The following is a 17,040-nucleotide window of genomic DNA, read 5'->3' as shown; positions in this document are numbered from 1 at the left end:
AGATATCTAAACTATTACAGTCACTTACATACTTTACCAATAAGTCAAAATTTTTCCCAAGATAACTTTAAAGAGAGTCCTTTTATCTCCTCACATACACTGAGACTATCCCTATATCCAAACTGGCCAAAAACAGCAGACTTTGGATCTTGACCCAAATGATCAATGACCAATGATAATGACTGACCGATCAAAATGTGGGCTGTTTTTTTTAATGGCTCTATTTATTAAATACTGTTTTAAATATAATCTACTAGTAAGGTTATAAACAACAGGTTAACATAAATTATTTCGTAAATACAGTACCTCTACGTCCCTGCTTCTGGCCACCTCAGCAAAGTTTTCTTGTTGTTCTAGGGTCTTATCCACTTTATCATCAGTCATGCAGAAACATCTCAACCTGGCTTCAATGGGGTCATGTGATTTGGCAAACACAACAAATTTGGCCATATACGGTACACAGATAATTTCTCTATACACTTGTGATGCAAAGGTAACAGATTCCTGGATTTGTCGACAATCTATCAGCCAGAACCTACAAAATGGAATAAGGTCAGTTATCTGAAATTGAAAGTACACTAGTTTAATAATAATAATAATAATAACAACAACAACAACAGTCCCTTCACTATGATCAAAATAGTCATTAAATATTTCTTGGGAAAAGAAGAGAGAGAGAAGAAGAGAGAGAAACTAAAGGAAAGAGAAAGAAAGTGAATGGAGGAAAGGCAAAAGGAAAGATGGGAAGGAAGAAGGGAGTGTGGGGAAAAGAGAAAGATTAGGTGTTTAAAATCAACTATCAAACACTGCATTTGTAATTTTCTTCTTTGGTGACTCTTCTCAGTATTGAGTCTTCTGAACTATATCTCAGTGCTTTAGAATCTTCTAGCATGTAAGCTCGGTATCAGACATTATGACAAGTATCTCACTGAATGAGCGTTTCTATTTTCCTTGATTCCCTCTCCTATTCTTTGATTCATTTCCTGAAACCCTTTTCAATAAAGTCTACCCAGCTTTTCTTCATCATTCTTTTCCAACAACCTCTCCAGTCACCAAGGTGAAATAATATCATTTTTTAAAAATTGCTTTTGCTCCAGAACTGCTAAATATTACTGGATATAAAAATCACTGGATTTGTGACCAATTTATGAGTTCTAGCCTCAGCTAAGTTTGTGACATTGCCTGGCAACTTTTTCTTCAGATATCATATATTCAGTATAGTAACTTTGCTAAATCTTTCTGACACTCCTCGAGCTCCCTCCTCACCTGAGGCCCTAAGAAAGATAACTTCACTAAGAAAGTAGAGGCCACCATGGACATTTTTTAAAATTTACTATGATGACATTTTCAAAGGTTGGTTCACATCCTCTTGCTCTGAAACCTTTCCCCACCAATGATCACCTCCTTCTCTTAATTACCCATAATCATTCAACATTCCTGAGATTTCTCTGCTGTCTTAGCCTCTCTTTTAATTTCTTGATCCAACTCTCTTTTTATTGGCTTTTGGTAAAATATATACAAAATTTACCATTTTAACCATTTTTAAGTGTACAATTCATTGGCATTAAGTACACTTACAATACCGACTTCTTGGTCCATCCCACAAGGCCTCCCACAAACAATGCACAATCCTGCATTACCCCTGATTACAGACTAAATGTATCACCGTCGCCCCCCACCCCCGTACCCTTCTGCATTCTATCTTGGCGTCTTTACTCATGTTACTCTCTCTTCCACTTTTATTCTGCCCAAAACGTTCCTACATGTCACCTCTTCTCAAACATCTGCTCTACTTCAATGCAAATACCCTGAGCTGAATTCTTTAGTACCTATGGGGTACCTCTCATTCAAAACTTGCCATTGTCTTGCATTAGAGTGTAGATGCCTGAGTGGCAGATCACACTGGCACATAGAGCCCACGACTCAGTAGCTGAGCCTGAGCGGCTGAAAGGACAAACCCGTGCTACCACACCCAGGTACTGCCACTCACCATTACTGAATTATTCATGAATTTCTATTTTTTCTTTCCCCTCAAATAGAAGTTTAAATTTTAACCACTCTCAACTTCAGTTTTCTCATCTGTAAAGTGGACACACTACCTCCTGTCCTATTTAAGTCACACAGTTGTTGTAATCAAATTAAATGGGGAAATGCTTAGCAATCCATTAATCCCAAAGCAAATGTGAACTAATAGTAATCAACTGAGTTAATGTGTGCATGACAGAAAACTAGATAGCTTCAGCTTTTAAAAGATGTGTGATATGTAAGTGGGGGATATGCACATGTGTTAGAATGCGTTGTAAGTCACTGAAACCTTCAAGCCACAGCGGGATTTGTGGTTTAACTATTCTGTTGGAAAAAGTAGTTCAGGCTATTTTTTCACAACAGGAAATTTATCTTTTCTAAGACCCTTGGGACTGGAAAAATCAGTGGTGGCTGCTAAAACCAGAGTCAGGGTCACAGTCCCTTATTTGTCTTAGATTTTAATCTGACTGGTTGTCCTTTGTTGTCCAGTCACTATTACATTTGCTGGTGGGTCCAGTTTAAAATATGAAAGTAAATGCAGATGATGTTTAAAAGCAAACCAGAAAGATTCACTTTTAAAGACCGTAAGAAACAAAACAAAAGACAATGGGGAAGGGCAATATCATAGTGGGCTTTTCTGGGCTGCATAACCATACCTGGCAGACACATTGGTTGTAAAGGAAACACATTCATTGACAAATGTTAATGGCGTAGTTCCTGTAATATCTTCCCATTGTGCAGGAGTGGTTCCACCTGAAATAATATGATTGTTTAACAAAATCAGGCAAAACTCCAGACTTTGAATTGTAAAATAAAGTCTTTGTGGTTCTGGCTGTGTTCAACCATCCCTCCCATCCACCCCTCTGAATGACATATTGGAAACAGCATGTCTAAAAACCACATGCTAAAAAACAACACACTGAAAACAAACAGCAGACACCACCTTTCAAGGAACTTAACTTAAGGGAGGGTCTTTGAATAACTGCCTCAAATTACCTACTAAGTGTTCTATTCTCTGACTTTTTTTTATGTTTCAAGTCTTTATTTAAATTCTATATAATTAACATATAGTGCAGTATTAGTTTTTAGGAGTAGAATTTAGTGATTCATCACTTACATACAACACCCAGTGCTCATCACAAGTGCCCTCCTTAATACCCATCACCCATCTGGCCCATCCCCTGTCCGCGCCCCCCTCCGGCAACCCTCAGTTTGTTCTCTATTGTTAAGATCTGACTGATATTCTGAAGCTTTTATTGTAATTGCCAGGCTTTGAAGATCATTTTAAATCGTAACATCTGATGATTTTAAAAGCTACTTCGATCAACTAAGGAGCTGCATACTTTGTTAAAATAACAAAAAATCCAAAAAATCTTTTGTTCCTGAACTTCATATTTTCTGGAATTATTTTTAAGAAATAAAATTTCTTCTCAATTTGCAGTTCAAGGTTAGCAAAAAAAAAAATGCTTGGAAAATATTAAGAGCTCGGTAATACTGCAAGATAAGTGAATGAATGAATGAGTGCTGAAGGATGGCCTATGTGCACAGAAAGATCACCATGGAGGCTGATATTGACTTTCATTCTACTGGGAAATTACGTTGGCATAGATGAGGATAAAACAGTCTTAAAGCATTGCAGGAGGAATATATGTTTGATATGAGGAAAAGTTGTGACTCTAAAATTCCTTAAAGAAGGAAATGAGTTATCAAAGAAAGTTCATGGAAACTTATTAAGCGGCTTCCTAAAATAGAAATTCTCAGCAGAACCATATAGCAGAGCAAAACACAAAAGTCCAAACACTCTGGTTAACATATATTTTTTTAAATTAACAAATAAATTTAAGGAATTGTTTAGTGCAAACCTATCTGAAGATCTATGGCTGGAATAATTAGATTAGATGGCGTCTAGGCCCAGGCGGTATCTTCATTCCATCATCTACAGGGGCAGGTGCGCCACATTTTTCAGTCTTCCTTCTTTTGCTCCCATGCCATTATGTTGTACATTATAGAAAGGTTAATCGTATACCCATGGAACAAAAAGCATGGGAATGACACCCAGAAATGCTGATAACACCCAGAAATGGGTAACTGGGAAAGCAATCATAAGTGAAGCCTAAGATTTCCTTCTATACTCATTGTAGTCTGTGTATTTTAAAATTCTGTCATCTTATTAAACTGATGTCATATTATTAAGCTTTTGTCAAAGGTTTGCTATCATAAGTACAGAAAAAAACATTAATAAGGGAGAATTAGAGAACAAAATAAGGGTGAACATTCCTTTTAATATAGAGGAGAAATGAAAAAAAAAAAAATCTAACAATACCTAAACAACCAGGGATGGTGATTATTTCTGTTGACAACAGTATATTTACTGAATGCCGACACCACATAGTTATTGTTAAACAGGGAAATTATCAGTCCAGTGACATAGGCTTAACACAGGTTATTTGTGTGGATTTTTTCCTCTCACCGTTTGCGGTGGTATTATTGAGCAGAAACAAAACAAAACAATGTTCTGGGAATGTCTTTCTGGAGTGTTGTAGTTTTCTGAAAGCTATTACAACTTCTAATTGAAAAGACCAAAATTCAGTTAATCATTAAAAACCTGTATTTTGTTTTTCCAAAGTTAGTTCAACAGATCAATGATAAAGACAAACCAATTCCTAGACAGATGTTTGAACTACTGTGTATAATTATTCAAGATGCTATTTATTTTTCATGTAAGATGAAGTCTTGCATGAAAAATATCAGATGAAGTCTTCAAGGAGGCTAAACACTTGGGCTTTGAGGTATGTAAATTTGGATTTGGAGTCCAACTCTGCCAAATATTTATGGTATGAGTTCTGGCAAGTTATAGAACTTCTCTCGGCCTTGACTTCCTTTTCAGTAAATAGGGTTAACACTCTCTTACAGGGCCACTGTAAAGACTGAAATGACAGTGCATGTCAAGTGTCCAATAGTTTGGCATACAAGCTGTATTTGATAAATATTAGTTCATTTCCTTTTACCTTTCACTTGCCTAATTAGAATGCTTTTCCTGAATTAATGCATATAACCTCACAGGTATCTGATGACAAAGGTAATTTAATATTTACAACAGTCTATGTTTCTTCCTTCAGAACTTTCTACTAGCATAGTCATATGGGACTCACCTGTTATGCTGCATAGTAATCTTAAGGTTGGTGCATCTCCCCCAAAACCATTCAACATGACATCACTTGAAGCTTTGGGGACAGGAATGGTCATGGTAATTGGCTTGTGGAATTTTCTTCTTCTAGGTTCCAAAGTGACTATAGGGCTGAAGGTAGCTTTGTTGCCTAGAATCTTCTTAACCAGCTCACTGTGCATAGGTTGAGCCTTTTCAAAGAAAAAAATATTAAAATAAACAATATATCTATATTGATGTCAAATTTCTTACTCAATGCATTGCTTTTTAGTTCATAAATCAGTTTGGTGACTCCAAATATGGCAATTGTAAGTTTAGTACTAAGCACTCCTATAAAACTTTAGGAGACCTACAGGGGCGCCTGGGTGGCTCAGTCGTTAAGCGTTTGGCTTCGGCTCAGGGCCCGATCCCAGGGTCCTGGGATCAAGCCCCTCATTGGGCTCCCTGCTCCATTGGGAGCCTGCTTCTTCCTCTCCCACTCCCCCTGCTTGTGTTCCCTCTCTCGCTGGCTGTCTCTCTCTGTGTCAAATAAATAAATAAAGCCAAAAAAAAAAAAAAAAAGAAAACACTTGCGGAGACCCACAGTCTGTACGGGCAGCTTTTGCTCCTCTGGGGATAATCTGATGCGTTAACCATGTACTTCCCACCTGAAAAGCTGATTTTACTAGAGTAAAAATCCTTGTTAGGTCAACTGGTATCCAACAAGGGCATACCTGTAGGCCCACACGGATCCTCTTGGTTAGAGCCCCCTCTGGGAAGACGGCCTGCACCTGGGGCACCACGGTGCTGCTCAGCACGCCTCCCTCTGGGCCAATCAGGTTGCTGTCCTGTTTGATGCGCGACACCACCGCAAAGTACTGTGGGAAGTCACGGGTGATGATGCGGCAGATTCGCTTCTTTTCCAGGTCTTCCGGGCTATCCAGCACTGAGACAAGAAATGACCCATCTTCATACAGCAAAGATTTCCTTCCAAAAGCATTCTAGCAAACTCCGTGGCAGAGTTAATAGTAAACAAATGTGGAAGCAAAACACTTTTTTTTTTAATAGGAAATTTTAAAGAGCAAGACTATCTAACCTAACAACACCAGAAAAAAAAAAAAATTCAGTTTTTCAAGACCTATCAGCAGTTAGTCTGCATGTTTTATTTCTCTGTGGAAACTAGGTCTTTCCAGGGCACTGTGAAAGGAAAGCGCCCAGTTCCAGAAGCAGTAATGCAGGCCGGCTGCCTTTGTAAATGAGGGGTTTTGAGGGCAAACCTGGAATGGAAACAAACCTGTCCTATTCTTGGTTCACCTGAGGGAGAGGAAATAGCTCCTGGACTCCTTTTCTTCGCAAATTTCAAAGTTAGCTCAAAAACCAGTTATAGTGGTTTTAAGAAGAAATATGGCCCTTTCAGTTCTCAGGGCAATAGTGAAGGAATAAAATCTGTCCTGTAAGGGTAAGGGTTGTGTTTGTGTGTTTATTCTAGTGACATGGTTGTCTCTGAAAGAGTCAGATATTTAAAAAAAAATCAGTGATTATGAATTCGGGGTTTGAGTACTTCCCTGAAACCATCAACTTATCAAACATATCATTTACTGTCAGCAAGATAGGATAATGGGTTCTTTGTAAATTGCATTAGTGTAGCTATGTAGGGTAACATGAAAAGCAGACTAGCTTAAATGGCAGAAAATTTGCACTAAGGGGATCACTGGATTTTCAGGGATCACAGAAAGTTGTTTATTTTTGGAAATCATTACCAATCCATTCTAGAGGCAGGAGCAGCAACTATATTTTTCTTGACAATTGAATATAACAAGAGAGCAAAAGCCAGAAGTCCCAGGATCTGATCATGCCTAACTGAAAACCGATGCACTGGCAAACACTAGCACATACTTACGAAAGGATGCATTTCCAATCATAGAGGACATAAAAATACAAAAATCGGATTCTTTGTTTTAAAACAGGCTTTATACACATAGAGTTATATGAGAGTACTCAGTCAAGGACAAGACGCCAATGCTCGTGGCAGTGTTCATGACAGGTAAATATCTCAGAGGGAGGCATCCTAAACCTACATGCAGGCAAAAGAAATGGCTCCAAGAAACAGAAGCAGCTCAACATTGCATGGAACAAGCTTTATCAGGAAGAACCCTGATCTTTTATCCTGTTTGGAAAATACTGACCTATGCAACTAGAGGGCGTACTTTCTTGTTCCAACCACCCCTTGGGTAGGTGAGCCTGGCCTCTATTCTTATCCCACCTCAGCAGGATGCAGAAAGAAATACACTAAAGCCGCGGCTGTCCAGCTCCACTTACTGTCTGCGAGCCACACCCGAAGCTTCTGGCGGTCATCTGCAAGCCTGGTAAACATGACAAATAGCCTCACTGCTGGGTGTCCAGATTTGTACAAAATTTGGTATGCTCTTGGCACTCAGACAAAGGAATTACCCTATTTGTGTAGTTACTTAAAGTGGAACCATGGGGCACCTAGGTGGCTCAGTCGGTTAAGCGTCTGCCTTTGGCTTGGGTCATGATCCCAGGATCCTGAGATCAAGTCCTGAGACGGGCTACCTGCTCAGTGGGGAGCCTGCTTCTACCTCTGCCTCTGCCCCTCCTCACTGCTCATTCACTCTCTCTCTCTTTCAAATAAATAAAATCTTTTTAAAAAGAAATAAAGTGGAACCCATCTCCTGGTTTTAGGACTAGGCCTTCATTTTTGTGCAGCCTAAGGAGGCCAGAGAACAAGCCAATTCCCTCCAGTCACACTGAGACATTTCACCCTGTGGCTAGATGGCCCAAGCTGGATTTGGGATGTACAGAGAACAAAGCCCCAACGAAAAAAATAAATTCCTTAACTCTATGTGTAGGTGTATATATGAAATTCTCCCTGACGAACTCCTTGTTTGAATTACATGTAGAAGGTTGAGTGAACTTAATTTTCCTATCTCCTTAATAGAAAGTTTAAACAGGAAATCATATTATTCTCTAATGCATTAAAATAACAGCAGGACCACACATGCCCAAGCCCACGTCCCCTCCCTGCCCCACACATATACATACTCCCTTAGTCATAAGAAAGAGATAATTTTAATGCTTCCCCTTTAGAATTCTTTTAAAACCCTTAATATGAAGTACCTTCATCCATGCCATTAAGGATTTCATTCAACTCATCTTCAGTGTATTCACAGTAATGCTCTTTCCAGCTGTCCCCGTTCTCACTGCGTAGGACCACCAGCTCCCGCTCCTTTCCTCGGAGGGCAGCAAAATGAGGGATCTCCACGATCACAGGCCTGACACAGTAAGGCAGAACATCCAGTGTGGACAAGAGCTAACCAACAGCAAGACAAGCACCTTGACTTTGTCTGTTGCAAAGTGACCTGGAATTGTTCTCTGTCTCGGGACAGGGCATACTGGGCTGTCCTCCGGAGCCCACTGGCTAGCAGATGGTCACACAGTAGCACTCCACCTCGGGGGCACCAATCCTTAGGGGCATGCTGCTACCTTAAGCCAAATAATGCTTCCCTGTGAGTGCATGTGGCATTCTGGAACTTCTCCTTTGATCAATGTAAGTATAACACATTTAACCAAAAGAAATGGGCATGCATATCCATGATGTGTGCCAGTCTCCCAAAACATTTGCTATAAGGTGCAAATGACAAAATGGTTTGAGAAGGAAAATGGCTCAAATGTTGCATAATTTGATGTGTTGTCAACAAAAAGATGTCAGAAGAGTTAACTACTCGGGAACTAAAGAGACATGCACTCATGGTTTTCTGCTTATGTTTTCTTCTTTTTTCATTCAAGGGAATAATAGGCATGTGTACACAGCGTGGCCCTAACTGAGCTGCTCCTCAGCAGACAGCCCATTGTGTCCCATGCCTGTCAGACCCAGGATCCAGAACATGCACTGCCCTGGCATTTTTAGGTCGCATTCACTTTCAAAATTTATAGAGGCTTTTGATTTTTCAGTCCAGGTTGCTTTGATACAGACTTTGAATTTATCATAACAACATCATAACTAGCACATAGTACAACTAGGCAGATCTCATGCTTTAAACGAAAATGAAGGTCACAGCACTTTAAGGGAAAAGATATAAAAAACATCACTCAAAAATAAAAAGTCACATACCACAAGGGTCAGAAATGGTCCACTAAAGATAGGTTATACAGAATTTAAATCATAGGGAGGGACATGTCATGGGCACAATGACAAAAAGAGAAATCATATTGCAGAAGGAGGAGAAGAATGGGGGCCAGCAGCCATCAATTTGTTTTAAGTCACTCCTACCCAAGGAATTTGGTTCCAGGAGGCCCCAGCTGAAGGATGCGGCTGACCAAACTTTCTCCCTCATTAAGTGGGGGAGGAGCCGTTGGCAGGTGAAGTTTACTGAGTACATCCAAAGCAGCAGTGAAAGAAAGAACAGAAGTAAGCTTCAGGTATTGTTTTCCACAGAACCCCAGCGTCACCGGCTGATCAACAGGGTGAAGTCTGGTTTCACACTGCGTTTGGTTCTGCCCCCTCCATTGGTCACAGAGAGCAAGGAACTGAGACCCAGAGTGTACAATGGAGGCGCGTGGAAGGAGACACTTAGATGTTGGATCTGTCCCTAGTTACGTTCACTGCCAGGGCACGAGCCAAAAATAAAAATAAAAAAAAATATGCTCCACAGGAAAGACAAAGCTGTTGGGAATATAATGAAAACTCTAACTCTGTAGAGAGGGCAGATGTTTTCATCGATATTCCTCAACAGATGTGAACTTTATTAAAAAGCCTAAAACTACCTGAGCATAAGGGAGGGAAAAGGGCCTGGTACAGAAGACGAAAGGGATTGTCGGGCAATTATTCCAACCATAATGGCATTTCTGATGCAACCCAGAACTTCACAGGCTCCTTCTAAATCTCTGGTCATTGAGGAGGACATGGGAGGTGGCTTCTATAACTGGGCAATACGGACACCCATTTTCAGGTGTGAACATAATTTGCAGCAATCTGTTAATAATTTGCTCCAAATTATAAGGCTTTAGAACATTTCCCCAAGTTCTAAAGCAAATCCTCTACCCCAAACGACACCGGCAAAGCAAAGAGTTCATAATTAATAGAATTTTCTCCCAATTTCTGAGCACAAAGGCTTTATATGACAAGACTTAAATACAATTGATTTGTTTCAAAATATTTTGAAACTTGTCCCCCTCCAAAACTTCATCCTTTTGTCAGTTTTCAGTGGTAGCTAGTCATTTCTTGGCATATTGAGACACCACTTGATATATAAGAGCAGCCGTACAAACGGAAGAAATTGCTAAAATGAGCATGGCAGAAGTTAGTCTTGATTTTGTCCTCTTAATGAAAACTACAACTAAAAAGACTGCTGGTGTGATTTTAAGACTCAAGATAGCAATTTCGATAACAGAAACAAGTCACATGGAGTAAATTTTTATATATCCTATAAAGACCACACTGCTTTCCACAAATAATCATTCTATTTCATAACTACACAAGACTTTAAATTTATGTTTGGAATGGACAGTATTTTTTTCTTTATGACTTTACCATGTGAGTCTCAGGATAAGAAAAAAAAATACCTACCATCAGCTAAACCATGATTATTCACACTGGGGGTCTAGCAGCTATTGTCACATCCCAAGAGAAGGAGTCATAATTCATCTGAATGTTGAACTCATTAATGCCTTAAAATAAGAGGCATGTGGTAGGAGTCAAGCACCAAGGTGCGACGTCCGATTTTTAAGTAATTTCACAGGGGCCGATCTTCTTTCACAACATTATCGACGTACCTTTTTTCATTCCATCCTAGTGATTTCACGTAGAGGACACAAGCCCATCGGTGACTAAGTGGGAGGTTTATCAGAAACCCTTACCCAAGGAACTGAGCACCAGAAGGTCCGACTTCGATCAGGCGACTGGCCAGGCCTTCTCCTTCCACCATTGGGGGCATTGTCGCCAGTCTATGGCGTTTGACCAGACGGCAGGTGACTCGAGTTGGGGCAGTACACTTCCGAGGTGGAATAATGATACGGAGCCCGTTGTGTCTGCATCCTCGCATAGCACCACCTCGGGCATCCACCATAAAACTAACCAGGAAACTAAAAATTAAAATAGAAGATTAGCTATGTTTTGAAATACTGGAAGCAGATAAACAGGTTTTGTCAAGTTAATTTTTTTTCTCATAATGCTTTGTTCTTTTTAATTTATTTGCATGGTGGCAAAATATTTGTCCTTAAAAGTTATTTCGCTTTATGCCAATGCCTTTATTTGTTTTGTCATTGTTTCAGTTTTTGCATTAGTTTGATCCATAACTAAAGAATCCTGGTTTTTGTTGACAACGGTGCTATTAAATACAAACTGTAAATTAAGAATCTGTCCAATTGACTTAGAAAGTGGAATAAAATTATATAATGAACGCTGAGGAGTCTTCTTTCATTATAAATGCAAAGGCTTCTGCTTCTGTCTAGGTGTGTCCTGAAAAATCCACATGCTGAAATAATGTAAGGATAGAGAAAAAAGACCAAATTGCAGTTTTTCTAAGTTAATCCAACCTGACTTTTCAAAATTACATCTTGTCCAACCCATTTGAATATAATTCTATGACTTAAAAAAAAAAAAGATTCATAGGCCTTCTCCCAAGATCATGTACATGCATCCTGCTCCAACATCATCTTACCCAGGAAGCAGGTTTTTAACTTATTGCATTCTAAAGGAGAAGGAAAAGCAAAAAATTAAGTGTTTGGATAGAATCAATTTACTGGTTGACATGTCCCTTTTCAGTTCTTAAGTAGGAAGCTGTCTGCCATCCTGGTCTAACTGAAGCAAAGATGGGGTGGGCAGAAAATAAGATTATAAATTCCCTCCGCTCTGTGTTTTTAAGTGAGAAACCCTGGGCTCATGCTGACGGAAGAGATCTGTGCCTCATGATTTTCCCCAAATTATAGTAAACTGCATGTGGAAAATCACAGCTAAAAATTTAGAAACGTAAAGGCTTCTATCTCTATTATTTTTGTTCTTCTACTGCTAATTGTTCATGCATAAACGAACTATAATCCAAGTGCCTGTTTAAGTGTACCAGGAGAAACGATTAGTTTTAACTTGATTGTTATTTCTTGTGGGATGGTCTTAATGGATCCTGATACAGTTTAGTTCGACTTCTTGTCACTCTGATGGTCCTAACACTCATTAAAGTCTTGGAGGCACTCACTTCCTCAAGGAGCGAAAATTAAACCAGGCAATCCAAGTGTTGTACACATATACACAAAGACACAAACAAACAGTGTGTACACCCTTTTACAGATTACATTACTGTCTTCCCCAATTTTCATCGCATTTGCAAGATTTCATATACCAAAACAAAGAGGAAAGCAACATACAGGTGTATTAGGGATCAACTTCTACTCAACCAACACAAGAACTACATCAGATCCACCACGTCTAGATATTGCATCCATGACAACACTGAAAACATTTGAAAGACATTTTATCCAAGTAAGTTATAGGATAGAAACACAATACATTGATGTTATTTTTAGACACGTGATGAAAAATATGTTAGCATCTTCTTCATAGCAGGACACAGAACTCATTAAGCATGCTGTTAAACAGAAATCCTGTTGCTAGTAATAAAAATGGATGCGGAGGAGCCGGCTGTCTGTCTGAAGCCCGTCATGCAGGATGAGACCACAAGAAGAGCCATTACCGCCCTTCCCACGTGCAGGAGCCAGCCTAGAACTACCATTCACACCCAGCCCTCTAAGTTTTTAGTACAGGGCAAAAAGTGGGGAGTATAATCAATTGTTCACTACTCAAGAATGGATGTTTCTGGTCTTTGTTAAAACACAATGAAAAAAAGGTTGGCTGCTTTTCTTCTTACTAGTCTAAGCATAAATTCTTAAAAAAATTCTTTTCTATTTGTTTTTTAAAATGTAGTATTGCTCAAAAGAATGGAAAAAAACTGATAACACTTCTAGATGAATACAAAAGTTTCTTCCCCATTTATTTTTATTTGACTGTGATATTAACGTCAATTTGTATAAAAACTAGGAGCAAAGCTACTAAGTTTCACCCAGTGCTGTTCCAAGGTGCATTGTAATATTTCTGACTTTCCCTAATTGTTTTTTCATCTTTTGATTACTGTCACCACTGATGAACAGAACAGGGACTCACACTCATAAGAAATTATTATAATACATCTACTCAGTTTTACCAGTCTTTTTACCTTTTGAAGGCATTTAAGGAGCTTTCACACCCACGGTTATATGCTATTGTGTTTCCACTAGATTTATTCCATTGATGACTTATGGCCTACATGATGTCTCCAACCAGAAAAACATGGAGAATGTCTTCTAGGGGTGCATCTTCTAAAAAAGTGAAGGACAGTTGCTATGTTCTTAGCTATAACAATGTTCCAATAACTACATGTTTGATTACTTTCTCTGATTTTGTGTCATTGACTGTTCCCTTTGAGATCCTCTTTTGTTCTCATATACTCCATAACTTCCATTTCCATGCCTGAGAAGCATGCAGTGTTTGTTACCCTCCTATTGGCAGGTGCCCTGCATGAACTGAGGATACTGAAAATAAAAACATAATTGCTCCTGCCAAGCAGCTCACAGTCTAAGCCCCAGGTTTCACATGATGGTGTTGCTGACTCAGAATCACTTCGTTTCCTGGTCAATAAGAAGTGAATTATAACCACATACAGGAGCCATGTAAGTACCATATTGGCAGTGACCTTGTTCTTCCTATGTTCCCCCAGTGCCTAGCACAATGTACATGGAGCACATAGTAGGCAGTCAATAAATAATTGTTGAATAAGTGAATGAATGGAAGAATGAAAAGAGCAAGTTGAAAGAAGTTGTATATATTTAGATCTAATAAAAAAAGGCAGCAAAATTGAAAGTAATTTAATTGCTTGGTCTCTAGACAACCAATCCAGCCAGAAATCATTCAAATTACTACACTCCAATATTTCAGCCAATAAAATAGCAAAATAGTTGGGAAGGACTATACTCAATGTTAAATATTTTTCTATAGGTCTTTTCCTGCTCCCAAGTAAAAGATTTGATATGTTAATTTACCTTGGCAGATGATTAGTAGAAAATGGGAATAACCAAGAATCAAGACTTTGAATATAACAAAGGAAATAACTTTCCTATAGGAGTGAAAATTTCATGAAGAAAGACCAAAGATTGGGAAATCAAAATACAAGAACTTAAAGACTGAATCTGCAAGTAGACATATTTAACTGTAAGTGTCTCCGTACCCTATAGATTTGGAGAGTAATGCTTAAGTACTGCACCCAACCACAGCAAACCGGGAAAAGGTGCCAATACTCATAATTCAGAGAAAAGAAAAATTACATTTCCAAGGAAACCAAGCCTTTGTGTCTTTCTCAACTAACTAAAGGAACTAACGGACTAACAAAAGTGACAAGTTCTGGTGAAGGAATTGTCTTTAGCCAGAGAGAAGGGAGACTAGAGAGGGGGAAAGGAGATGGGAAGGGAGGGGGGAAGAGTCAGAGGCAGGAGACTTGAGAGGAGAGCAAAACAGAAAGAGGTCAAGAAAGAAACAGAAAAGGTTAGGAGACATGAAAGAACTGAATATTAGTAGTCAACATGAATAAAAATGTTTATAAATTCAGCAAGAAAATACTCTATAGAAATCAGACTCAAATAACGTAATTCCAGAGTAACAATTAAAAAGCTGAATATGCAGAATTGTACACTAAAAGAAGTCTTTGCTTCAAATAAGAGGGAATAAGAGAAATAATTCAAGTGCTGATGAAAAGTCTTTGAGATAAAACATGCTAGTTAACCCTAATAGTTTATAATATACAACTGGGTAAGCGTTTGAACACTTTTATTAAAAGTGCCAGAATATCAGACGGTTTCGCTATTTGGATAGGTGGTAGAATTAGTAAAGTTATTCTGCAATGTAAAAAACAGACTGTAAGAGACCATTTACTTTTTTGTACCACAGGAAAAAGTGAAAGGCTGGAAGCTATGAGTCATGAGATGAATCAGCTCACATACTAGAGATGATTAAGTAAATATGATTTTCTCATATTTTCAGAAGATTAAAAATGGGACAAGATAAACCGCAAACATTTGGAGATAAAAGGAATTAAAGTAAAAACACATAATTAAATATGTACAGAGGACAGGATATATGTATGGACTGAAGCTCAGCTCTGCTGTTTGTGAGCTTAAAGACCTAAGCCTAGTATGCTGATGAGGGAGAATCATAATATTACCACTGAGGGTGCAGTGAGGATTAAACCATGCATGGGTAAAGCATTCAGAATTCAATAAATACTTGTTGCCATCATTTTCCTTTCCCTATGCCCAGATGATTTTCTGTATTTCGAATGTCTTAAAAATTATAGTGTAATACAACACCTAAAAAAGAGAGAAACTAACTTTTACTGAATACCTAAAATGAACGAGGAACTTTGCTAAAGCAATTTAATGTGATGGTGGGGGTTTTAGTAGTGTATGAACTTCACTATTTAAATAAGCTATAAAGGGACTATTATCACAGAGCACAAAATGCAGCAAGTACCATGCTCTTTCCTGGATGCCATCTATCATTAAATTGATCTCTGTCTTGAAGTATTGCCATAACCTCAAGCAAGTCACTTCCTGTCTTCAAGTTTTAGTTTTCTCATCCATAAAATGAAAGACCTCAGCTAAATAAACTCTATGGCGATCTGGTGTTAAAATTCAATGTGCCATTTCCTGTTAACCAAGGTTAGGAAAGCCACTGAAATGTTTCATGACTGTCAGATGCTCTGTAAGAATTTTTATTTGGAAAATAAACTGCTTTTACTCCAAGAAAGATATGTTATTTTTGCTGTATGGTTAAGACAGTCAACGAACAGTTGTGGAGAAAATGTGTACACACATTGCACTCAACACTGACTGAAGACTGTACAGACAAAATTTATCACAGAATATACTCAGCTTTAATTGCATATCTTACTCTCCAAATGAAATTCAGCAATCATGCAAAATAGAAATTCTTATTGAAGTTTTCTAAATTGTGAGATACAGTGTTATCACAATTTAAAAAGAATAAAAGCAAAAGCAGTCCACGATTATTATGCAGACAATTTGCCTGCAAATACACAATTTGATTAGCTAAGTAGGTACATGCTTCAGAGGAGGCAGCAGAAACAACGATTCTGGTCTCTTGAAGACAGTGTCCTCCACCCCAAAAGTTACTAATCCTTAGGTTTACTTTTAATTCATCCAGGACCATGGGGTGGGGACAGGGAGGAGATTACAGCATTCAGAGTTAGTTATCAGGTAAAAATAGGAAAAAAAAAAAAAAAAAGTCATCAGGGTGCTTCAGTGATCCACATATACATAGCAAGAGGGCTTTAAATTAAATCTGATTGCTGGTTTATGTGAGAAAACAACATGAGCTCTTTCTCCTCTGTAATTCCCTTAATTCCTTCCTCGTCCTCTGAATTCCATAAACTGAAAAACTGATGGAAAATGACTTTGAAAAAATTGGCTCTAATTTGCTAAAATCACCAATTATTTATTACTCACTATGTTCATGTATAGAAACATAATATTTAGTGTTTCAGAAAAAGTAAAAGGATGGATACAAAATTTCCAAAATTAGATAATAAAAAGTGTCATATCTGTAGACAATCTGTAGTATCATGGTGCAGACTGTATAATAAAAATACTAGCATCGGCAGTCTGATAAGAACCTTTAAAAATAACCTTACTGAAATAATAAAGAATAGATATTTTTAGAACACCGACTAGCATCATCCTATAGCACAATTTCCAAAATATCAAAAGGTTGTACTTAAAGCAGTACTAGAAAGGAAATGCACTATTAATAA

At 38.3% G+C, this 17,040-nt stretch overlaps 1 protein-coding gene across 30 annotated transcripts in view; it reads right to left on the bottom strand.

Moving 5' to 3' along the window:
- ANK2 (ankyrin 2) overlaps positions 1–17,040 on the bottom strand; it is a 467,799-nt gene that overhangs the window by 37,880 nt on the left and 412,879 nt on the right. For 29 of the 30 annotated variants that reach the window (XM_057310022.1, XM_048212352.2, XM_057310028.1 and 26 more), the window contains 6 exons: positions 11,048–11,272; positions 8,309–8,463; positions 5,905–6,116; positions 5,178–5,382; positions 2,682–2,778; positions 307–535 (listed from right to left, as the gene is read on the bottom strand). In XM_057310022.1, the coding sequence (XP_057166005.1) occupies positions 307–535; positions 2,682–2,778; positions 5,178–5,382; positions 5,905–6,116; positions 8,309–8,463; positions 11,048–11,272 (1,123 nt within the window). Of the gene's footprint in view, positions 1–306; positions 536–2,681; positions 2,779–5,177; positions 5,383–5,904; positions 6,117–8,308; positions 8,464–9,461; positions 9,561–11,047; positions 11,273–17,040 lie in introns of all 30 variants that reach the window. The other variant, XM_044384283.3, reaches the window with a different exon arrangement.

Source organism: Ursus arctos, unplaced genomic scaffold (genome assembly GCF_023065955.2).
Source record: "Ursus arctos isolate Adak ecotype North America unplaced genomic scaffold, UrsArc2.0 scaffold_11, whole genome shotgun sequence".
NCBI lineage: Eukaryota > Metazoa > Chordata > Mammalia > Carnivora > Ursidae > Ursus > Ursus arctos.
The sequence above is the reverse complement of the archived record's forward strand: the minus strand, read 5'-3'. Positions and strand labels throughout refer to the sequence as shown.